The sequence below is a fragment of the Hippopotamus amphibius genome, chromosome 1, assembly GCF_030028045.1.
Source record: "Hippopotamus amphibius kiboko isolate mHipAmp2 chromosome 1, mHipAmp2.hap2, whole genome shotgun sequence".
In the NCBI taxonomy this organism is placed as follows: domain Eukaryota; kingdom Metazoa; phylum Chordata; class Mammalia; order Artiodactyla; family Hippopotamidae; genus Hippopotamus; species Hippopotamus amphibius.
In genome coordinates this window covers 182,544,266-182,569,400 of record NC_080186.1, presented here as the reverse complement: position 1 = coordinate 182,569,400, position 25,135 = coordinate 182,544,266, and the positions used below count along the sequence as shown (strand labels likewise).

The following is a 25,135-nucleotide window of genomic DNA, read 5'->3' as shown; positions in this document are numbered from 1 at the left end:
CTGTACCTGTCCCTTTTCCGACAACACCCGAAACCGCACCGAGGCACACCCAAAAAATCCCATGAATCCAAATACCCCCATTGGAGGTGCCCAAATTCGAGTTTGGTCCGACTCTTCTCCTCGCGGCGCCAGCTCTAGAAGCCTCTTCTGCGAGGGCTTTTCCTTTAGACCCAAGGGGCGCGCTGGCGTGCGCCAGGTCCGCCTCTTCCCCAGGCCCTGGCGGGGGCGGGAGTGGGTAGGCAGGGGCCTGAATCTGATTAGTGGGAGGGGAAGCCGTGGTCCCAACCACTCTCTCCTGTCTCCCAGTCTTCTCCAGGAGAAGGCAGAGAAGGTACGAGAGAGGAGGGGCGGGGGTCCCATCACTGAGCACCCAGGCTGGGGGTCTGAGCCGTCGCCGCTGCCCAGCTCTCACCTCATCCCCACCCGAGGCAGCGGCCATGGGACCCCCTTCCAGCTCCGGCTTCTACTTGAGCCGCGTGGTAGCCCTGCTGCTGGCTGCGCTGGCTGCCGCGCTCCTGCTGGCGCTGGCCGTGCTCGCCGCCCTGTACGGCCACTGCGCGCGCGTCCCGGATGACGCGTCCTTCCCGCCCGGCAAGCCCGAGCCGCCGCGGACCCCGAAGCCCGGCCCCACTCTGGAGCCGGAGGTGGCGGCCACCCCGCGCAACTGGCGACCCCCGGGGCCCTGGGACCAGCTGCGCCTGCCGCCCTGGCTCGTGCCCCTGCACTACGAGCTGGAGCTGTGGCCCCGGCTGCGGCCAGACGAGCTCTCGGCGCCGGCGTTGCGCTTCACTGGCCGTGTGAACATCACAGTGCTCTGCACCGTGGCCACCGCGCGGCTGCTGCTGCACAGCCTCTTCCTGGACTGTGAGAGCGCTGAGGTGCGGGGACCCCTGTCCCCGGACGCCGGAGACGCTTCCGTGGGCCGCGTGCCGGTGGACGAGGTGTGGTTCGCGTTGGACATGCAGTACATGGTGCTAGAGCTCAGCGAAGCCCTGCAGCCCGGGGACCGCTATGAGCTGCAGCTCAGCTTCTCCGGCCCGGTGTACCAGGACACCAGGGAGGGACTCTTCCTCAATCTCTACACGGACCAGGGTGAGCGCAGGTAAGGGCAGGCCGGCCCTGGCCTCCTCGACCCCAGCCCCGCGTCCCCCGCGCCGGCTGAGTGTCCAGTTGCCTAGGTGCGATTCTCCAGCCCTTCGCAAAGAACCCCAGCCCATCCCTCACGACGTTTTCTTCTAGAATCGGAGGATGAGCGCCTCCTTCCTTCCTTTCCCTTCAGAAACTGATCGGAGAGAAGACTACTGCTGTCCTTCCTCTAGCCAGGTTTCAGCACCATCCCTGCCCATCCAGTTTGTTTCTATCGTTCCCCCTTTTAAGGTCTCTGCTACCCCAAAAGTTTATTGCCCTCTTCAGAGAACCTCCTTGTCCTCTAACCCAGAATTTCCTCAGGGCAACGAGCAAACCCCTTGCTACTCAAAGTTTGGTCTGCGGACCAGCAATAGCTGCAATATCTGGGAGCTTGTTAGAAATGCAGATTTTTAAGGCCTCACCTTCGACTAAGAGGATCCCAATATGCATTTTAACGGAGGTCCTCGGGTGATTCACCCGCGTTAGAGTTGAAGAAGCGCGGGACTAGAGCACCCTTGACGCTCCGCTGTTCCTCCCCAGCGCCCTTCTGCGTTTTCCCTGCTCTTCCTCTTTGGCCTGGGTGCTCCGTAACTGCTGCTCTTGCAACAAATATACCCACGTCGGGGCTGTTTGTTTCATAGTTTTTTCTTTTTGCTAAGGTTCTCCAAAACTTCAGAATCCCCTTTCATTCCTGCCCTCCCATCCCCTTGCGTGGGCGCCGCGTGTCTTTTTGCTGGCGAGCAGAGGCATCCCCACCCCACCCGGCTCTTTGGCTCTGTGCCAGAGTTTCGGGATTTCAAAAACAAAAAAATGTAAAAGTGATGACAAGGGACCTCCGAGTCTGCAAACTCACATACAGTACATGTGTTCTCTTCACACTCGTTTGCGATAGTGTCTCCCACACGGAATGTTTCCAGCTCAAGAACTGCCTCTCTCCAGGCTCTGGGACCACGTAACTGATCTCCGGCAAGCGCCAGGGAAATTGTCTTTTTTTAAAACTGGTGAGCTCCTTCTTCACTCATGCACTAGTGGAGTATTTGTGGTTTACACAACTGCATGTACTTTGCCCATTATTATTAGAGAAAATGTTCTCAGATGTTCTTGGAGGGAAAGAAACCCACTAAATTACCCCCTAAAACTTCTCCTGCACTATTTTCAAAACTTCAGGGGTTTAAGATAAGTTTAATAAGCTAGCGTAAGTGGATGCATAATCTGTAACTTTTGTTTTTAAGGACAGTATGCTTGATTTTTCTTTCAAAAATGCATCCATGCTTGAGAAGTAGTTTTGAAAAGTTTCTCATGAGGTTAATGTGTTACTGGACTTACAGGCTCTGGAAACCTTTTGAAATAACTTTGTATTGTTCAAGGTGCAGGATTTTTCAGAGGGGGAGAACACAGGATGTTTTTTGCACACCTAGCTGACAGTGTTTTCTGCTATCAGTTCGCTAAGTCTTAATCTCTTCACCATCTCTTCCATCTTCCTGCCTTAATGGGGCAGTGGCCAGGACAAACTGCCCTAGCAAACACGGAAAAGGAGAGTCTCTTTCCATTTTTCTATTGTGCTGCCAACTCTAGTAGTAACTAGAAACCATATTTTGAGAGCATTCAAATTCAAGTAAGCAGAAAATTTAATAAAGTCCTACAGATGTTCATAGACCTAGGTGGAGCTCCAGAACTGTGGCATCTGAGAGGAGTTGTTGCCTGGAAGTTGTTCTTCTGAGTCTCTGCTTCTGAAACCAGAAGGGAAACCTGCAGTTGAGCTTGAAGTCAAGATCACAAAGAACCTGAACAAAATGATGACTTGTGATGAGGGAGATTTTGGAAGCCCAGCAGGCTTGAGTTTGAACTGTGTGACTTGAGCCAGTCTCTTCACCTCTCTGAGTTTGTTGCCTCATGGAATAGACATAATAAGCGTCAACCTTTAGAATGTTATGAGAATTAAATGGGAAGAAGGGGGGATCATGACTGGCATATAATCTTTGCAGTGGTGGCTACTATCATTAGCTCAGGGTAAAATTATTAGCAGCCTCCTGTTATCTAAACAGGGAAGCTGCCACATTCCTGGTAGATACGACTCTAAGAAGATCTCTGCATGCAAAGAAATTGCCCACTGTTTTCACATTTTTCTTGGAGTGTCTCTAATTCCAGCTACAGTAGTTGGAACATGTTTACTTCTGTTCTTTGATGGTCCCTTATCACAGTCCAGACAGCCTAATGTTTTTAAATAATTTTACTCAACTCTAAGGGAAGAGAGAAAGTCAATCCAGGAAATACAAAGAGCAACACTATTTGACACTTCTAAGGTTTAGGTTATGATTTTCTAGCTTCAGAAGTTGCTGGGGATGCTTTCCACCTGTTCTCAGCCTTTCTCTACTTATCAGGTGACTTCACATTTCCGCCCTATAGGAGCCATCTACTGGATGTCTGGGACATGTGCATCTTCCACGTGTAGAAAGTTGAAAGCAAGATCCGAACCTTAACGTCCCTCTAATCAGTATTTCCCAAACTGCATTCGCTGGCATATGACTATTTTCAGATTTTGCCGTATTCACATATCTCTGGCCGTATTATTTGCTTAAAAAAGTTACTTGACTTAAACAAAAATGTTAAGTAGATCTATTGAAAAGCAACTCTGTACCATTATTATAGATGGAAAACCATTTGAAATTTATAGAAAATGTCACAGACTAATACAATGAAAACAAAACATTTTAATAAGTTCTACCTATTATTATTCTCTGCTGAAGGATCTGAAGGCTTCGAATCTGAAGACTGCTCTCTCTTTGTTAAAAAAGGGAAATTAGAATTAGGTGTTCAAGATAAATAACACCAAACCAATGCTTTCTCTTGACCTAATCAGAATGATTAATAAAACTGAAAAAGGACTAACTTTATCATGTGTAGATCTGGTCTATATAATAGTGTATCTGAGGGCTACCCAAAAGCTTTCTCCATCTATACTTTGGGAAACCCTGTGTTAGAGTAGTGATACATGCTTTAATGTGTATCAGAAACATCAGAGGAGCTTATTAAACATGCAAATTCCAGGGGCACACCCTCAAAAATTCCAGGTCAGTACACCGATGTTCATAGCAACACTATTCACAATAGCTACAAGGTGGAAGCAACCCAAGTGTCCATTGATGGATGAAGGGAAGAAACAAAATGTGGTCTCTATACACAATGGAATATTATTCAGCCTTAAAAAGAAAGGAAATTCTGATATACTACCACACAGATGAATCTTGAGGACATTATGTAAGGCACCTAGAGCAGTCAAACATAAAGAGTCATAAAGTAGAATGGTGGTTGCTGAGGGCTGGGGGAGTGAGGAGTTTTTGTTTAATGTGTATAGAGTTTTAGTTTTGCAAGATGAAAAGAGTTCTGGAGACTGGTCGTATGACAATGTGAATGTACTTAACACCACTGAATGTTACACTTAAAAGTAGTTAAGATGATGCATTTTATGTTATGTGTATTGGGTTAGCCAAAATGTTTGTTCGGGTTTTTACATGCATAGGAAAAACCCAGCTAACTTTTTGGCCAACCCAATATTTTCCACAATTAAAAAAAAAATTTAAAGCAAAAAATTGCTAGAGAAGTGGGTTTTGAGTGGGGTTTGGAAATTTACACATTTTAACAATTGCTTCAGATAAGCATCTTTTCATGCTTATTTGCCACCTGTATATCATTTCAATGAAATGTATCTTCATGTCTTTTGTCTATTTTCTAATTTATTTTTAATGTTGAGTCCTGGGATTTTTTTTTTATATATATATATTCTACATCTGAGTCCATTGTGAGATATATGGCTTACAAATATCATTCTGCCAGACTGTAGCTTGTCTTTTAATCTTCTTAATAAGATTTTCAGAGAATAAACATTTTAATATTAAAGTCCAATTTATTAATTTTTTTAATAGAGCATACCTTTGGTGTAATGTCTAAGAATTGTTTTTCTTTAAAGACTATTTTTTTTAGAGATGTTTTAGATTTACAACAAAATATAGGGGGAAGTACAGAGATCCCCAGCTCCCCCACATGCATAGCCTCCCCCATTATCAATATTACTCATTAGAATGGCACTTTCTTTTGTTTTTCACTAAGAGTGAATCTATATTGGCACATCATAATCACTCCAATTTCATAGTTTACCTTAGGGTTTACTTTTGGTGTTGTGCATTCTATCTATTTGGACAAATATTTAAAGACTTATATCCATCATTATAACACCACACAGAGTATATCCACTGCTCTAAAAATCATGTTATCTGCCTATTCATCTTCCTGTCCACCCACTGTGCCCAGCAACCACTGATCTTTTTATTGTCTGCATACTTGTGCCTTTTCCATATGTCATATGGTTGGAGTCATACAGTATATCACCTTTTCAGCATGGCTTCTTTCACTTAGCAATATGCATTTAAGGTTCCTCCATGTCTTTTCATGCCATGATAGCTCATTTCTTTTTAGTGCTGAATAATATTCCGTTGTCTGGATGTATCACAGTTTGTTTATCCATTCACCTACAGAAGGACATTTTGTCTGCTTCCAAGTTTTGGCAGTTATGAAAAAAGCTGTTATAAACTCTATGCACAGGTTTTTGTGTAGACATACATTTTCAACTCCTTTACGTAAATACGAGGAGCATAATTACTGGATCATATGGTAAGCTTATGTTTAGTTTTGTAGGATACCACCAAATTGTCTTCCAGAGTGGATATACCATTTTATACTCACACCAGCAGCGAATGATAGCTGCTGTTGCTCCATATTCTTGTCAGCATTTGATGTTGTCAGCGTTCTGGATTTTGGCCTATATGCTAGTAAGTATCTCATTGTTTCAATTCGCATTTCCCTGATTTCATAAGATGTGAAGCATCCATTCATATGCTTATCTGTATAATTTCTTTGGTGAGGTATCTGTTGAGGTCTTTGGCCCACTTTTTAACTGACTTGTTTGTTTTCTTTTTTTTTTAATTTACTTTATTCAAGTCTAGTTGATTTACAATGTTGTGTTAACTTCTGCTGTACAGCAAAGTGATTCAGTTACACATACACAGAATGGAGTTGTTTGTTGCCTTATTGTTGAATTTTGAGTTCTTTGTGTATTTTGGAGAACAGTCCTTTTATCAGATGTGTGTTTTGCAAATATTTTCTACCAGTCTGTGGCGTGTCCTCTTATTCTCTTTATATTGTCTTTGACAGAGCAGAATTTTTAATTTTAGTGAAGTCCAGCTTATCAGTTATTTCATGGATCATGTCTTTGGGGTAGTATCTTAAAAGACATCACCATACCCAGGATCATTTAAGTTTTCTCCTATGTTATCTTCTAGGGGTTTTATAATTTCACACCTTACATTTAGGTCTATGACCCATTATGAATTAATTTTTATGAAGGGTGTTAGAGCTGAGTCTAGATTCATTTTTTTCTGCATGTGGGTGTCCAGTAAGTGATTTTCTTTGCTCCATGGTGTTGCCTTTGCTCTTTTGTCAAAGATTAGTTGACTATATTTTTGTGGATCTATTTTTTGGCTCTCTATTTTATTCCCTTGATCTATTTGTGTATTCTTTTGCCAGTACCACACTGTCTTGATTATTGTAGCTTTATAGTAAGTCTGGAAGTCAGGTAATGTAAATCTTCCAGCTTTGTTCTTCTCCTTCAATACAATGTTGGATATTCTGGTTTTTTTGCCTCTCACTATAAACTTTAGAATCAATTTGTCGATATCCATAAACTTAACTTGCTAGGATTCTAATTGGAATTGCATTGGGTCTATGAATCAAGTAGTGAAGAACTGATATGCTGATAATATTGAGTCTTCAAATCCATGAATATGGAATAACTCCCCATTTATTTAGTTCTTTTTAAAATTTCATTCATCAGAGTTTTCAATTTTGCCTTATCTAAATCTTGTACATATTTCGTTAGCTTTATACCTAAGTATTTCATTTTTAGGGGCGCTAATGTAAATGGTATTGTGTTTTAATTTCAAATTCCATTTGTTCATTGTTGGTATATAGGAAATAAATTGACTTTTGTATACTTACCTTGTATCCTGCAAGTTTACTATAACTGCTTATTAGTTACAGGAGGTTTTCTGTCAATTCTTTTGGATTTTGTAGAAAACACAGATGATCATGTAATCTGCAAATAAGAGTGTTTCATTTCTTTCTTCCCAATGAATATATCTTTTATTTACTTTTCTTGACATTGCATTTGGAAGGACTTTCAGTACAATGTTGAAAAAGAATGGCAAGAGGGGACATCCTTGCCTTGTCCCTGATCTTAGTAGAAAGCTTCAAGTTCTCACCATTAAGTATGATGTTAGCTATAGATTTTTTGTAGATGGGCTTTATTAAGATTAGGCAGTCCCCCTCTATTCCTACTTTACTGAGAATTTTAATTTTAAATAGGTGTTGGGTTTTAGCAAATGCTTTGCCTGCATCTGTTAATGGGTGATCATGAGATTTTTATTATCTATTCCATTGATGTGATGGATAACATTAACTGATTTTTTAAAATAAATTTATTTATTTATTTATTTATTTATTTATTTATTTATTTATTTATGGCTGCTTTGGGTCTTCAATGCTGCACACGGGCTTTCTCTAGTTGCAGCGAGCGGGGGCTACTCTTCATTGTGGTGCAGTGGCTTCTCTTGTTGTGGAGCACAGGCTCTAGGCATGCAGAGCCTTCAGTAGTTGCAGCACACAGGCTCAATAGTTGTGGCACATGGGCTTAGTTGCTCCTCAGCACATGGGATCTTTGTGGAGCAGGGATCGAACCCGTGTCCCCTGCATTGGCTGGCGGATTCTTAACCACTGCGCCACCTAGGAAGTCCCACAGTAACTGATTTTTGAATGTTGAACCAGTCTTGCATACTTGGGGTAAATCCCACTTGGTGGTGGTGTATAATTCTTTACATGCATTGTTGGATTTGATTTGCTAATATTTTGTTAAGAATTTTTGCATCTGTGCTCTGGAGAGCCATCAGCCTGTAGTTTTCTTATGTTTTGTTCTGATTTTGGTGTTAGGGTAATGCTGGCCTCGTAGAATGAGTTAGGAAGTATTGCCTTTGCTTCTATTTTCTGAGAGTGATTGTAGAGAATTGGTCTTCCTTAAATGTTTGGTAGAATATACCAGTGAACCCATCTGGGCTGGTGATTTCTGTTTTGAAAGGTTATTAATTATTGATTCAATTTTTTAAATAGATATAGGCTTTTTCAGATTGTTTCTTCTTGTGTGAGTTTTGGCAGATTGTATCTTTCAAGGAATTGGTCCTGTTCATCTAGATTATCAAATTTGCAGACATAAATTAGTTCATAGTATCCCTTATTATCCTTTTAATGTCTGTAGTGATGTCTTCTCTTTCATTTCTGATATTGGTATTGACACAATTGTATTAATATACCATATTTTTTACTGTTTTCAATTTTTTTGCCCTTGTTCTTTGTTCCTATTTTTGTCTTCCACTCTTCTTCTGCTTTTCTTTACTATGTTGAATTTTCCAATCCATGAACACAGAATATCTGTTCATTTATTTAAATCTTTGATCAGCATTTTATCATTTTTAGCATACAAATCCTGTACCTGTTTAGATTTATGCCTAAGTATTTTTTTGAGCAATTGTAAATGGCATTGTATTTTTAATTTTAGTTTTCATGTATCTATTTCTATACACAGAACTAGAGTTTTGTGCTTATCTTGTATCCTAGGTCTTGGTGATCTCACTTGCAAGATCTAGGAGTTTTTTGTTGTTGTTTTGTTTTGTTTTGTTTTTTATAGATTCCTTGGGATTTTCTACGTAGATCATCATGTCATCTGCATATAGAGACAGTTTTATTTCTACCATTCCAATCCATATGCCATTTCTTTTCTTGTCTTACCGTACTTTGCTGGCTTAAATTTCCAGCACTATGTTGTATAAGAGTGGTAAGAGTGGACATTCTTTCTCTCTAATGTTAGAGAGAAAGTTTTTAGCCTTTCACCATTCAGTATGATTTTAGGTGAGGGTTTTTTGTATATGTTCCTTATCAAGTTAGGAAGTTCCCTTCTATTCATGGTATTTCTGGGTTGCTTTTTTATTTATTTTTTTAATCATAAATGGCTGTCAGATCTTGTCAAACAAGGCATTACCTGTTATAGGATAGAACGTAATGGGGAAGGGAAGCTACAACAAAATTACCAAAAGAGTGTCTGAGGAAGATCTCAGAGCAAGAAATTTGTTCTTCCTTTTATGGTTAGCATGGTCTGCAACCAGTGTGGCCTTCTAATTCATAGAGTAGGAATGGCTTAGGCCAGTGGGCCCTGGATTGTGTATGTTATCCTTGTGATCTATTTGAGGCCTCAGGGCATCTAGAATTTTGCATATGGGATAAGGACATTGACTAGGGAGCTAAATAGGGGCCACCATGCCAGGGATCAAAGTAAATGTGTTAGCAGTGAATGCTGTGGAGTGGTTGTGCAAGGTGTGGTTCCAGCGGGAGTTGCAGCCATGCTCAGAGGACTGGCCACGTGAGCAAGAGCCCAGATGAGTGCCATGTTATCAGTGGAAACTACTGAGCCTTGACTGTTATGAAGAAATGGTTTACAAGTCGTACCAGTCAAGAGAATGCAGTCACACCAATATGGCAAATCCAAGAAGTCCTCTCCTTTCAAGAGGTCTCCTCCTTCTCTGCCCTTCCCCAGTCTGGCATCTGGGTATAGGAGAAAGCTTCTTAGTTCTCATGCACTTAGGAAATAAAAGAGCCCTGAAAGGGAATTCAGATTTTGAATGAGTATCCCCTCAAACAAGACTTTTAAAATCTGTAACGAGTAACCTGTAATTGGCAAGCTTGCATTTTTTCCCTCTACCATCAATAACAACATGGGTTCCAGACTATGAAGTTATAGGACAGATTGCTTTACACATCTGAGTTCTGGTAAGTAAATTTTGACAATTAATTCCCTTCATGTAAAAAAAATGTTTCCTCCAACACGAGTGACTAGCGCTTATAACATTCCAATTCATCCAAGCTTTCCGAACAATTATTACCAAGGACTCCGTAAAACAATGTACTCCAAAACTATATCTTGTACCAGTTGCTTCTGACCTTTGGAACCCATTGCAGAGAATACTTATGCTAAAGCCACTTTCTCAGCTCATCAAGGTTTGATTAGTCATCTGATAACAGATGTCCTAGGAAAATTGAAATTAAAAAATCACGTGTTCTTTTCTTTCCTGGTAAGTACAAGTCACTCAAAAGGCCCTGGACTACAGAATGGCTAACAGGTTGTCTTTGGACATTTTAAAGATGTAAGGAGGCCTTTTCTGAAATATCTTCATGAGGGTAAAATTGGTTACAGCAGTACTGAGAATATTAGGTGACCATATTCCACTTGTACCTCTTGGGAGATGAACTTGGCCTTCCCTGAGACCCTTGTTCAGAATCACTAATCCCAGTTAATAAATGCACACCTTTGGGGTCCCTTTCATTAGGGTGATATTATACCATTACTAGTTATGAAAATTTTTTTAATATGCACCTCTTCATTTACTGTGTGCAAGATTTATTTAAGGTATAGGGTGGTTGTGAGAAGCATGGGATTTAACTCCATGAAAAACAATTTAAATATGACAGTACTAGAGCCACCTCCTTTTCTTATTGGCATAAGTGGGTTGAAAGGGTTTAGACTGTGTTAAAAAAACAAAATTCAACCAAGTAGATTTAAAGATGTTATTGGCTTTATTCAATGATGCATAAATCAGGCAGCATCCTATCTAGCAAATAGGAAGGTGCTCCCAGGAGCTGTACAAAATGAAAGACTTTTATACACAGAAGCGGGCAGGACAAGGAAGTTATACTAGTTAAGAGCTAATTGTTCATGGCAAAGTTACCTGTCTTTAGGGGACAACTGGGGTTTATCAGACAGATAACCTCAGTAGTGCTGACTAGATAATTCCAGGTTGAGTAGTTTAAGATTCTGTTCCTGGGAGAGGCTGAAACTGTAATTAAGCATCAAGTCTTTGTTTGGTGATGTGGGACATTGCCAAATGATTCCATTTGGGGCATGTTGTTTTGTTTTTAACAAATGAGATGTTTTAAGTTTACTGTCTTCCTTTTGTTGCCTCGCAGCATGTGGGGTCTTAGTTCCCAGACTAAGGAACCAAACCCACATTCGCTGCACTGGAAGGTGGATTCTTTACTATTGGACCACCAGGGAAATCCCTAACCTATATGTATCTTGATAATAAAAATGAATTTCTTATCGAAACATGGTGTTGTCTCTTACAGCCTGACAATCTCTGCCCTGTAATTGGGGTGTTTATAGACTATTTACACTTGAGGTAGTTATTGAGTTGATTGGACTTAAATCTACCATCTTGCTATTTGCTCTCTGTTGTGTAAACTGTTTTTATTCTAGTTTTCTCTTCTTTTGAATTGAGTAGCTTTTAATATTCCATGTAATAATAACTAACCCAGCTAATTAGCTATGTCTTTTTATGTGTGGTGAGGTGGGAAGTAGGGCAGGAGGATTGCTCTAGGGTTTACACTATGTGTCCCAAATTTATCAGACCACAGTCAAATGAAATTATGCCCACTTCACATGTAATGTATAAATCTTAGAAGCATATCCTTCCATTCTCCCCCTCCTATCCTTTGTGCTATAGTTGCTACACATCTTACTTTTACATAGGTTATAAACCCCACCATATACTGTTTATTGTTTTTCCTTTAAACAGTTAATTACTTTAAGATAAATTTTTATGAGAGAAAACTTTTTATTTACTTACATATATGCCATCTCTAGGACTCTTCATCCCTTTGTGTACATCTTGGCTTCCATGTTTTATTATTTTGCTCGCACCTGAAAGACTTTGATATTTCTTCAAGTTCAGGTGTACTGGTGATAAATTCTCTCAGTTTTTGTCTGACTGAAATATTTTATGTTTCCTTTATTTTTGAAAAGATATTTTTGCTCAGTATAGAATTCTAGATGGAAGGTTTTTGTTTTTAATTTCAGCAGTTTAAGGATGTTATTTTACTGACTTATGGCTTGAATAATTTCTGAAGAGAAGTCTGGGAATTTTAATTTTTATTCCTCAGTATTAGATTTGCTCTATTTAGATAATCATATGATTTTTGTTTTTTAATTTGTTAATATGGTAAATTACACTGATTGACTTTCTAATATTAAACTAACTTTGCCTGACCATGATAAATCCCGCATGGTCTTGATGTATTATTCTTTTTGTATTTTGTTGCATTCAATTTACTAAAAATTTAAAAATAATTTTTACATCTATGTTCATGAGACATATAGCTTTTTGTTTTGCTTTCCTTTTTTTTTTTGCAATGTCTTTGTCTGGTTTCGGTATCAGAGTAACACTGGCTTTAAATAATAAATTTGGAGGTATTCCTTCTTTAATTTTCTGGAAAAACTTATGTAGAATTGGTATTATTTCTTCCTTAGATGCTTGGTTGAGCCAGGAGCTGGGCCAGGAACTTCTTTGTGGGATGGTTTTTAACTACAAATTAAATTTCCTTAATAGATATAGGACTGTTTAGGTTATTTATTTTTTTATGAGTGAGCTTTGGTAGTTTAAGGTTTTGAAGGAATTTGTCCATTAAATCAAAGTTGTCAAATTTATAAGTATAAAGTTGTTCAAAATATTCTTTATTATTATTTTAATATCTGTAGAATCTGTAGTGATGTCACCTCTTTCTTTCCTGATGTTGGTCATTTGTGTCTTCTCTCTTTGGGAAGCTGGAGCCCTAGTTCTGGTATGACCCCTGTTACTTACTAGTTGTCTAACTAGTTGCATAAACTCCCAGGACCTCACCTTTTACATCTGTAAGTGAAGAGAGTGGGGCTCTTTAAAGGTGTCTTCCATTTCTGATAGTGAACAAGTTTGATCAGTCTGCCTAGAGATTTATCTACTTTAATAATCTTGTAGGACCTGTTTTTTATTTCATAGATTTCCTGTACTGTTTTTCTGTTCTTTGTTTCAGTGCTTCATGCATTAATCTTTATTATATCCTTTCTTTTTACTTTGGGCTTCATTTCCTTTTCTTATTCTGTTTTCTTAGGGTGGGTACAAGGTTATTGATTTAAGATCTTTTTTCTTCTCTAATATAGGCATTTAGTGCTATAAATTTTCCACTAGCTACTGCTTTAGTGATATGCCACAAATGATGTTATGTTGTTTTTTCATTTTCATTCAGTTGAAAATACTTTCTCATTTCCCTTTTGATTTCTTCTCTGACTCATGGATTATTTAGAACTGTTCTATTTTGTTTCCAAATATTTTTGCATATTGTCATTTTTAATTGATGCCTCCTATTTTAAATTTTATGTTGTTGAGTGCTGCATTTTGTTATGTTGCTTTAACAAATGCTGGCCTTTTTTGAATAGGCACATAAGTTACTTGGTGACCCTTTTGATCCTTGTTCGATCTCTTGAGAGTCTGAGCCCTTTGAGAGTGCATCTAAAGGCACCTTTACTCTAGGGCTACTTTACCTCACTACTCAGGCATTACCCTTCTAGTCTCTGTTGAAAAATCCAAATATTCTGGAGATGTCTATACTCTGGCTTGTGGAGCTTGAGCAACTCTTAGCACTATGTAAGCTCTGGATATTGTTCCACTTTCCCCTCCCTGGTAGCTGTTCTATCCCTGACAGTTTTTCTTTGCTTGACCTCCTGAAGTGCAGATTACCATTTGACCAAAGACTAGAGGGGGATTCTATGCAGATTTCTGGATGTCTTTCTCTGCATAGCTACCTCCGCCCTGATAGTCTACCCTGCAATTTCTAGCTATCTAGGTCTCCCTGAGCATCCATCTCTGCCTCCTCAACTTAGTGAGACAGCTAAGGGAGCTGGAGCCCTGGTTCTGGTACCATCCCTACCACTTACCAATTATCTAATCAGGTGCATAAATTCCCAGGGTATCAAGTTTCCCATCTGTAAGTTAAGGTGGTGGACCTCTCCAAGGTCTCTTCCAATTTTGAAATTCAATGAAAGAGAGAATGTATAAATCCTATTCTTGTTCATTATCCTTTAGGAACACTCCTTGCATTTCTTATCACACCATTTCCTTTTCAAAAGATAAGAAAATATGGAAGTATTTAGAGAAATGAAAATAGAAAAATCAAAAGGTGAGAGTGGCTTGTTAGTGTGAAGTGGCTGGAGAACATTAAGATCTTTATTTGGGACGAATTAAGTGAGGCCAAGACGATCAAAATCAGTCATTTTGTGGAGGTGTTCAAAGAGTGAACAGTGAATTGAAAAAGACTCCCTTCCAGTCGCTGTTTATGCAGGAAATCTGGCACAGTCCTCAGGGTATGACACACAAGAGAGAAATTTGAGTAATATTAGAAAAGAATTTAGAAATCTCAAAACAAGGTCAGTGAACTCAAGTGTCAGCCACATGATATTGTTGGTGTCACAGAGAAAAGAGGTCAGTTCATTATCCTATAGAGGTGTTGAACCCACATATTTTATGTGGCTGAGCAGTTTTCTCTGGGAGATGGTTTACCGTCAGAGGTTTAGATCCTGTATCTTTTGAAAACAAGTGTAACTAGCATGTTGAAAAAGCATACCTCATAGTTCAGTAAAAAAATGCAGTCATTTTTCTCCCACTGTCCTTTTGCAATTTAGTCTCTGGAGTAATATCTCCTGTTTTTGCATGAATACTCTAGCAACCCATAATTTCCTGCTAATTCTTAGGTAACAGATGATCTATGGTCACTAAGTTACAAACATTATCCAGATGCAAAAAGCTTAGAAAATCCGGTCCTGTGTGTTACTCAAAACTTTGAACTTCAGTTACTGTTAAATCTCCCTTTCTCTCTCTCAAACCGTACTTCTCTGACTTGGGCTGACTTCAGGATAGAAGCCTGCAGTGAGTAGCAGGTAGTGGTCCTTTCATCTCTTCGCCTTCTATTTCTAGTCCTCCCCTTCCACCTTGAGAGCTGTTGTTTCAACCCTACCAGGTCCAGTGGGACTGGGGGAAACAGGGAGAGGCAACACGCAGGGCAGCTCTTACTTGAACCAGTACTCTTATCACTTGGTCTCACTCTGGTCTAGCAGATGCCTTTTTCCCTTGGGATGTCATTTTCCTGGACTTTTCAGAGTTCGCTCACTTTCTCCTACAATTCTGTTGTCCCTGCAGGATGCTTCCCTTATTTCTCTGTTCTGATGGTCACTTGGGACTCCTTCCTCAGACTCTAGACATACAGTAGTACATCTCCAAGCTCATCCAGGTGGCTATATTGGACAGAACCCAAGACAGTCTTCATACTGGCTTATTCTGTGTCTCAGGGCCCACAGCTCTTCCAGGGAACACTCATACATCCCTCGCCTGGGACTGATGTGGGTCCCAAGGGAGCAGCCCTCTCCTGGTTCTACCTCCAAAACAGTCAGAATAGATTCCCACCTGGTAGGAGTTCAACTCCAGCCAGTGTCAATTTCAGCTTTCTTGAGTGAATTAGGCACCAGCTTCTAAGTCTCTCAGCCTTAGGAAACACTTGCTCTGCTTTCCAAGGGATTTTCTTTCCCTAGCTCAGGGTTAGAGAGTTGCACCTCTTCTCAACTCCCTGAGTGCAGGAGGACTTGACAATATAATGTCCCTCCCCACCAAGGAATCTTTTCTCTGATCTCTTTTTTCTACGTTCCCTGACCCTTCTTCTATGTCCTCGATGTAGCTGAGAAACCCAAGAGTGGCTTGAAGTTTCTTGAGGCCATTTACTTTCAAAATCTTCATAACATGGTTTGGCACCTTTCTTTGGAATTTTACATCTATTGTGTTTTGTCGTCTGGTGGAAACTTCAATTTTAAGATCGTATTACACAAGTAATAAACAACCATGATTCACGGGCCAATCCTTGAACCACAGTCCAGTGGTGTAACGTCTGTCTTTACTAAACATTTTGATTTCTGAGTGTTGTTACTGTGTAAAAAAAAAAAATCTGGGGGGACAACTCTCAATAGAGTCTTATTTAATCCTTGACCAGCTATGTTATTTAGCACTTCTTAACTAGAGCTGTAGGCATACAGAGGTCATAAAATAATTTGGAATGAAATACTGTACTGAATGGCTTTTTTATATATGGTAGTAGATGTATCCCCAAGGGCATCATATATCTTGCCTGTTAAGACCTTTTTCTAGCACAAGAAAGTGGTGAGTCCACCATCCTCTGGCTGAACAAGAGAGCAGGAAAGTGGCTTTGCAATAGTGAGCCACTAGGAGACAAATTCTCCCAAATTAACTCCCTCACCAGCTGACCACTCTAAACCCAGACTTCATAGGCACCATAATAACATGTTTCAGTGAGGTTTGAAGGGAGGAAAGGGTGGTGGATGGTTCTGTTTTCTGTGACGATATCCTTACAGGGTAGCTTGAGTCCCCAAAGCAGAGAGAGAAGAGAAATAAATACCAGCCTTGGATGTGGCATAACCAGATCGTGTGTGCTGCTGGCTGGCCCTGACCTTTGCCGTTAAGATTGAGAGCCAGAAAGACTGTGTGGTGTAGGGATTTTTCCCTTTTTGTTTGTGTGTATAAAACCAGGGAGGGAAATAGTTGAGTAAAATCCAAGTGTTTCTTTTATTTCACTTCTCTGGAGACCTTAATCATGGAATTGGAAGGATTTGCTCGAAGCTTGATTTGTTAAAGCCGTGACTCCCTGAGTTGGTGTCTCCTCGCCTTTTTGATCCTGCACCTCCTTTTGGTGAGCATGAAAGTTTCCCACCTCCTGAAGAGTCTGACTTTCTCCCGCCTCCCCACCTTGCCACCTCCTTGAGATTCACATGCTGTGGGAAGTCATAGCAGCAGAGAAGATATTATCAAGCTGTACTTTCTGTAGTTTCCATTACAAAAACAATAGGCATGTGTTGGCTTTCCAAATATATAAGCATGTATTATCTAATTAAAGCTGCTTTCTCACTTTACATTGCACTTTTCATGCTAACAGATCACCATTTGTACAAAATGCCCTGCGACTTCAGAAGGCTCATAGATCTTTTGAAGGCTGTGTATGAAAACGCCCAAGGGGAGTATTTCTCCCCATCTTAGATGAATCAGTCATGGCCACCTCATGGGCTCTTTTTTCCATCCTGTTGCGGTCTTTATCTCTGTTGGAATCAGTTTTAAAGCTAAGTGGACTTAGAGATCATCTAGTCCCATCCCTGGATTTTATGGAAACGAATGTCCAGAGAGTTTAAGCAGCTTTCCCAAAGTTACACCGCTATGTTTACACTGCAGATCCTGAGCAACTACTCAGGTTGCTGAATCCCCTGCTCATTTTCCTTTTTACTACATTGTCTATTGTTTGAATCTTCTCTACATTATCCCATCCCTTTTAAAGATACCAACCAATACTACAAAGCAAACAAATGCCAATGTGACAAACTCTGCGAAATACTACATATTCTTCTGTGTATACTAATATCAAGCTTCCTTTACTTTATAGTACCTCCAAGGCTGAGAAAATACTTAATTGCTATGAACCCATATTTTTGCCAAGTGTTTTAAATGATACAGAAGAAAAAAAATACATAACCCCTAATTTCTGGTGGTTTAAAGTTAATTGGGGAGACAAACATGGTTCATGTTCAGCTTGTGGCTGCCTGTGATCTGTGGAATCTTTTTTTTTTTTTTTTTGATTTATAATGTTGTGCTTAATTTCTGCTGTACAGCAAAGTGATGGAACCTTTTTAAATGCATTTGTAATTAGTGATTTCCAACCCTCCACCCCTACTCTGTAACTTATTCCTCCTTGAATTCTTCTGTAGTTCATCTATGTCAAGAACAATCTGTGAGATTGGAAGGAATATAGGAGAATTCACAGGTCACTTATTGCTAAATTTAGTTGCTAATAATATAAAAGCTCACCCAATGATGAAACATAGCTAGTGTCGTTATTTTCTAGAATGGGGAAACTGAGGCTTGGCAAGACGACGTGACTAGTTCAGGGTTGCTCAGTTAGCAGTAGATGGAGCAGAGTCTTATAGCCAACGTGGCTGCTGTCAGAGCCCGTAAGCCTCCTTTCAGCCCATGAAAGCAAGAATAAAATAAAGTGGGGAAAAGCAAATAAGGCAAAATAGGCTTGTTGAAAATTACAGTTTTGTCACAGTGAGGTGATAAGCACATCAAACCAGCTGACTATGAAAAGCTTTTGAACATGGCTCCTGTTCTGTGTGCTCTTCCTAAGGCTGGATGAAGTTTTACATGAGCAGGGCCCTTATCATGGTGGAGGAGGGTTTTACAGAGGTGGGTAATGGGTGGACTGTGCTCTCAAGATAGCTGTGTTGAATTCGCCTTTTATTTATCTAAGAACTGAGCCTGAAGCTGGAGTGAATGCAGGAGAGATATTAAGTCTCAGCAGTCTCAGCACCTTAGGAGGAAAAAAAAGAATTTAGCATCCACAATTGTCATCTAAAAGCAGTTCCCAGGCTACCGAGTCTTGGAAAACAGGATAATGAGACTGCAAGTTTCTTTGGAGGAGAAAGTTGTTTGATAGGACGCATGCTCTTGTCAGACTCAGGCAGTGTTTACAGAGGGTGAACCTGGCAATCTTCTTGTTTGCTTAGGGTATTCTTGTCCCTAAGCTTTTCCCTATAAATTACCAGTGCATGGTGGGATCATGTCACTTTTTGTATTTTTCTATGAAGATGGGAGAAGGAGTAGGGATTCGATAAATCCATATGTAAATGAAAGTTGTTTTGTTCAGTTGGGATGTGTCCATATTGTTTAGCCCCAAGAGTATACAAGATAAAACTTTTTAAAGTTTTCAACCAGGAAAAAGAGGGAACATGTGAGAAAAAGATAAAAATATAGGCATTCTTCCTCTGACTTACACTGGGTAGAGGATGAAAGCAATAGACCATCCCCAAAGAAGCAATCCTAGTTTAAAAAATCCTTGGTTCTTAAAAGCCTGGCATTGCATATTTGTTATATTTGTTTCTATTCTGTTTGTAAAAGGTTTTAAAGGCATATGATGTAATGAAGTAAATGTTATTTTGCAGTTGAAAATTAAAGAGTTCTTTTGTATTTTAGGTCTTACAGGAATTCTCAGGGACAGTGAGAACTAGAATGTGTGTGTAGTGTGGGGAGGGCAGCAAGACAGATGAGGGTAAAATAGTCCAGCTCTTTCCTGAAGATAATTATAAGCCATAATTCCTCTCTCTGTATATTTGTGCTTCCACAGGTTTGAGATAAAAATAAACAGATTTTTCCCAAAAATGTATTTCAGGGCCCTCTTAGCATCTCAGATGGAACCAACATTTGCCAGGAATGTTTTCCCTTGTTTTGATGAGCCATCTCTGAAGGCAACTTTTAATATTACAATGATTCATCATCCACATTATGTGGCCCTTTCCAACATGCCAAAGCTAGGTAAGTAATGTTTCCTATCATCGTATATGTATATGCATGTATATATATATACATATGCATGTGTAACATTATATATATAAATGTACATATAGAAGTACATATGTTTATAATATATAAGTACATATATTTATATATTTGTATTTATGTTTTATATATTATATGTACATATATATACTTAACTCTGTAGATTTTCTAGACAATGTGTTGAGAGTGTATTATGATTGTAATGACTAGTATATTATAACCAGGGAGGACAGTCACATGAGCTATGCATCAGCACCCACATCTTGGTGATGGTAAATCCTGATTCTTTTTGTATTAAGAGATGGGGACATGATGCTGTTCTCATACATTGGCAGCCTGCCTGCCCATTAATTTGCACTTCAGCTATTGATCATTAGTGATAACAAGCTAGTGGACTTGGTCTGAATCTGGTACATAGATGAGGGTTTGGTTTTGTTTTTAGTTTGTTTTTTTGTTGTTTTGTTTTGCTTTGTTTTTGGCTCATAGAACTTTTTTTCTTTTGATTGAATTAGTATGCATTTTTTTAAAATTCAGAGATTTCTCGTAAAAATCAAAATTCTTACTTTTTTTGAAACTCAGAACATGTCACAACATTGGCCCTGCACTTCCTACGTGCCAGTGATGGTTGCAGCTGAGAAGAGGCTGCCTCCTACAGACCAAGCCCCTGCCCCCACCTGCCGTGGTCCCCACCACTCCGTGTTAGTGTACACCAGCCCGTTCACATTGAGTACCCGGCCCTCACAGGCATTTGAGTTTGTGATTTTAGGTTTAAAAACCCCATTGTGACTCCACTGAAGACCTGTCTGAAACCTGAGAATGGCAGAATTGTATCTTGTTGACCTACCATGGGCCTGGGAAGCTCTAAATTAAGTGCTGAGAGAGGTAAGCTGGACTAGGAAACAGTACTGGCTGGAAAAGAGAGGCGGCAGCTTGTGGGCCTAGTTTATAGTGCTCATAGATTTGCCCCATCTGGACCATGTTATTCAAGGTGCTCATTCAGGACCAAGATACCATCCTTAGCCCTTTCTAATATGGTTTTGATAGATTGGGGATAGAGAAATCCAAACTACTGGACTCTGGTGAGTAGTTGGGAAGAAGTAGCTAGGTGACAATCAATTTGACAGATTATTTCAAAGGTAGATAATTGTGCTTATTATTGCTTATTTACAGTGATTTGGACTAAAATCAATTTCTCTAGGTCAGTCTGAGAAAAAGGACGTGAATGGAAGCACGTGGACTGTTACCACCTTTCACACCACACCCCACATGCCTACTTATTTAGCCGCCTTTGCCGTCTGTGACTATGAGCACGTCAGCAGGACTGAAAGGGGCAAGGAGGTGAGTGAGGGAGGCTCTGCAGGTGAGGGGACGTTTGCACTGGATTCGTCAGGCACTCCTGCATCAGGGGCTGTGCCTACATACCCCGCCGTCCCCGCCTGGTTCTCGCTCCGACCTCTCCCAAGCCCTGTTTTCGCTCTCAGCTCAGCTTTGCAGAATGGGATGCAACAGTTCCCACTGCGGCTCTGTGGAGGGGTTTTTCTGGAAAGGCTGCACATTAAGCCCACCTGAGGCAGGTCTGAGCCCCCTCTTCCCAGGCTTTCGCTGCCTTTCGGAGCACAGGAGAGAACCGGGAAAGCGGCCGCACTAGGATCTTGAAGCTCAGGTTTACCTGCTGTTTACCTCACCTACATGCTCCTGCAGGCTTGAAGCTGGGGTGCTGCTCAAAATATCTAGCAACCATTATGATACGGACACCAAACACCCCAAACTGACACCAGCAGGGACAGCTGCTCTGGCTGAAATGCTGCAGCAGGTTAAGCATCATTCCTGTCAAGAAGCAGGCCTGCTGGGTTCCTCATCTCTGGGGCGTGAACACTTCCCCAGAGTTGTGTAAATAGGTGCTCTGTCCTAAAACACCTAGTTTTCACCCAGTTATACCCTTGTTACATAATAATCCTTTAGGGAAATATCAAGGTTATTGTAGCAGTACTTTATAGACTGGTTCACTCCCTGCACTAGAGTGGGGAGGTAAGAAGGGCCAGTGCCTCAGGCCCAGTTCTTTCTAATCAGATTGACTTCACGGGCCGAGGAGAATCAGGCCCTGCAGCAGGCTGAGGCTCTCTCCTGGGCCCGTGAACTTCCAGGCTTGTGCCATTCACTTGTGGAGACTAGGAAGCCGTGGACGAACCAAGTCTGTCACCAGGGAGAGAACCGCTCAAAGCCACTTCTCCTGAGGATGAACTAATAATGCTGCATTAGATGCAAACAACAGCTCATTAACTTCCTCGGCTGTTGGCTCTGGCCTGATTTCCCTTATTGAATAATCACTGGTAGATCCTTGATATTCATAGATATAACATGGGCCAAGTCAAACATTCATGACATATATTGATAAATCTACTCAGGCATGATGTGGAAGCCCACACTTTGTACCAGGCGTGAAGGAGAGGTCCCAGAGCTCACAAGTGACCCAGGGTGGCTGTCAGCATCCTCATCTCCAGGAGTTTGTTGCTCTCAAGGCTGCTGCACAGTGAATAATACTTATAAAAGGATCATATCTATTTCATCATGAAAGATCACCCTGGAAAGAAAACCAGCTACCATAGAAAGCAAAGAGGAAATGGAACATGCCTAAGAAAGTAATGATCAGCCAGAAAATTGAAATTTGGGATAAATTTATCAGTGGAATGTTGCGTTTGGCACTGGCTCAGCTCTGGAAAGTGAAGGAGTCTACCATGTACCCTACAGGCAACCAGACTGTACTCTTAGAATAGCATCCAGACTCTACAAAGATGACTCATTAAGTAAGAGATAAAAATTTAGTGAAGTTGGGACTTCCTAGGTGGAGCAGCAGTTAAGAATCCACCTGCCAATGCAGGGGACACAGGTTCAATCCCTACCCCAGGAAGATACTACTTGACACAGAGCAGCTAAGCCTGTGCACCACAACTATTGAGCCTGTTCTTTAGAGCCCGTGAGCCACAACTATTGAGCCCATGTACTGCAACTACGGAAGCCCACGCACCTAGAGCCCATGCTCTGCAACAAGAGAAGCCACCACAATGAGGAGCCCCCGCTCACTGCAACTAGAGAAAGCCCATGTGCAGCAACAAAGACCCAACACAGCCAATAAATAAATAAATAAATAAATTTATTAAAAAAAAATTTAGTAAAGTTGAAAATGCGGTTCATGCACGGCATGAGGATAAACGCTAAGATACACACAACTGAGTTTGCAAATAACATATTTTGAGCAGAATTTATTACATTTGGGTATGAGTAAAGATATTCCTCTCTTAGAAGTTGAGGTCTGCTGTGTCTAAGGAGGGCCACAAGGATACACTGGTGGGCTAGGCATTCTGAAGGAACTTTATGGCTGTATCTCTGAAATGTTCTGCACCTGTTTGTGATCCTTGCTGCCCTGCTCCTCCCCCAACAGCTTGGACTCATCATTTGCCTCCCTTTTGGCTCAAAGACTGGTCGTTTATGGGAGGATCTTTGTATACTGGAAATTTACATACAAACATTAATTGTTACTGCCTTTTTTCCCCCAAAAGGCTACAGTTAATATGCACACATTATCCTGAACTTGGGAAAAGGTGACTGTTATTTCCACTCAGTAGCGTGGGTTCTGGTTTAGATGTCCTCCTGACTTTGCCTCGAAGGTAAGAGCTAGAGAAGCAGCAGGTACGGGTAGTGCAGGGGTAGGACTAAGTCTTGGGCCCCTCTTTCCCAGGATAATGAGGCCTGGAGGGTGGGGAGGAGGCTACAAGAAAGGAGGGGATACAGGCAGGAGGCTTCCAAAACAGGTGGTTGCATTTTGTGAAAAGCGAGCATTCCTGAAGACCTCACGTAATTCAAAAGTAACGTAATTCAAGACAAATCTGCAGCAGAAAAAAAAGCCAAGTCAGGTGAACGTGTTCTTGGAGGGCAGCAGTCTGCAGATATTGTTGTGTTGCTTTTCATTTTCTCTGCATTTTCTTTAATGTTTTGTAGAGAGCTTTTTCTCAAATTAACTGTATTCACATCAGGGTAATTATCTTAATTCCCTCCTCACTAACTTTCAATCTAGGGTTATGAGTTTCATACATGCTTTTTAGCATTAACACTAGCAAATCCATTTAAAAGTGCTCAGATGGTATTGTTGTACAGGACACCATGATTTCATATTAAAATGACAGTGAATGTTAAAACCACATCAAATTAGTCACCAAAATCACACAAACAACTTCAAGTGTCCTAACAACAGCACAGTTATGTTAAACTAAAAAAACATGGCCAGGATTTCTTTTCATCTACTAACATGGAAATGTCATAAACAGAGAATATAATTCACTTCCTTCAACAACTATAAAGTCTTAAGACTTTTGATGAACTTTTTAAATTTAAGGAAATTAACCTTATTTCAAATTTTGAAAATAAGATGGGACTATTCATGTTTTCATTAACAAACCATTTTAAATTTGGATGATTCTAATTTGTTTAATATGTTCTATACTGTTTAACTCCCACTAACTGCACAATTCTGTTTTGAATCATTGGAAATATGTCCTGAAAAGAGGAGCAAGGACCCAAGGGGCCCTTTTACTCTAACATAGAATCTACATTTTCCATGGGGGTAGGTACTGTTCCCAGGATTATTTTTGAATTTTAGAAGTTTTATATGTTATTGCAAAAGATTGAAACAACACACTTTCTACGGAAACACTGTTCACAACTTAGTGAATAGCCTGCTGGGCTTTTCTCACTGCATGGATGCATTTAACATTTTATTATGCAGCTTCTTCTGAAAAGGTACGCCTTTGGCTCCAGAGCATGAGGGAACTGGAGCAAGCAGGCTGCCACTTTCCAAAGTCACTATGCTTTTCCTAATCACTGCTTGTTTCTGTTTAGATACGCATCTGGGCCCGGAAAGATGCCATCGCAGATGGAAGTACTGACTTTGCGTTGAACATCACGGGTCCCATCTTCTCTTTTCTGGAAGATTTATTTAATATTAGTTACCCTCTTCCAAAAACAGGTGAGGCATCTTCCTTTGCAATGCATTAGATTTCCTATTATGGGGGCCCTGGGTTGAGATCAAAAGGTACCTAGATGGGCCTCCAAAGACCCATTGGCACTTTGCTATTTTTGCTATTTTGGAGTTAGCCCTGCTGGCTTCCCACCATTATGTCCTACACCTTTGTAAACACACAGAGGCCTGTCTGCTCTTTCACTGCACCGTGACCAGCAGGGCACCGTGACCAGCAGGTGCTCAGAGAGCTCCTCGGCTTTAGATACCTGATGGGTACTCACTGGCAACTTACATCCTCCAGACACTGCCTTCCGTCTTGCATTCTGTCCTTTCCTCTCACAATGCAAGTATGCAATGCAGTGTTCTGGATCCTTTTAGCTGCTTGCGTGAGTTACTCCAATTCCCTTTAGTAAGGTTTTGTTGGTTTTTCAAAAAATATTCTTTAGCTGTGAGTCATTGGATTAGGACTTGGGGGTCCCATTTGTGAATTTTTGTTGTATAAAATTGGAATCATGTGTGAACATAATATGATCCTTGAAGGAATATGTAAACATTTTATTTCTCATAGATCTGTACGGAATGTCCTTAGAAT

At 40.6% G+C, this 25,135-nt stretch overlaps 1 protein-coding gene across 1 annotated transcript in view; it reads left to right on the top strand.

Annotated features, from left to right (window-relative positions):
* The first annotated feature begins 437 nt into the window (after window positions 1-437).
* The window catches only part of LVRN (laeverin), a 68,946-nt gene continuing 44,248 nt past the window's right edge, over window positions 438-25,135 (top strand). Inside the window, exons 1-4 of the mRNA XM_057737069.1 lie at window positions 438-1,102; window positions 19,363-19,505; window positions 20,728-20,867; window positions 24,423-24,549. Coding sequence (XP_057593052.1) covers window positions 438-1,102; window positions 19,363-19,505; window positions 20,728-20,867; window positions 24,423-24,549 — 1,075 coding nt within the window. The remainder of the gene's footprint in view (window positions 1,103-19,362; window positions 19,506-20,727; window positions 20,868-24,422; window positions 24,550-25,135) is intronic.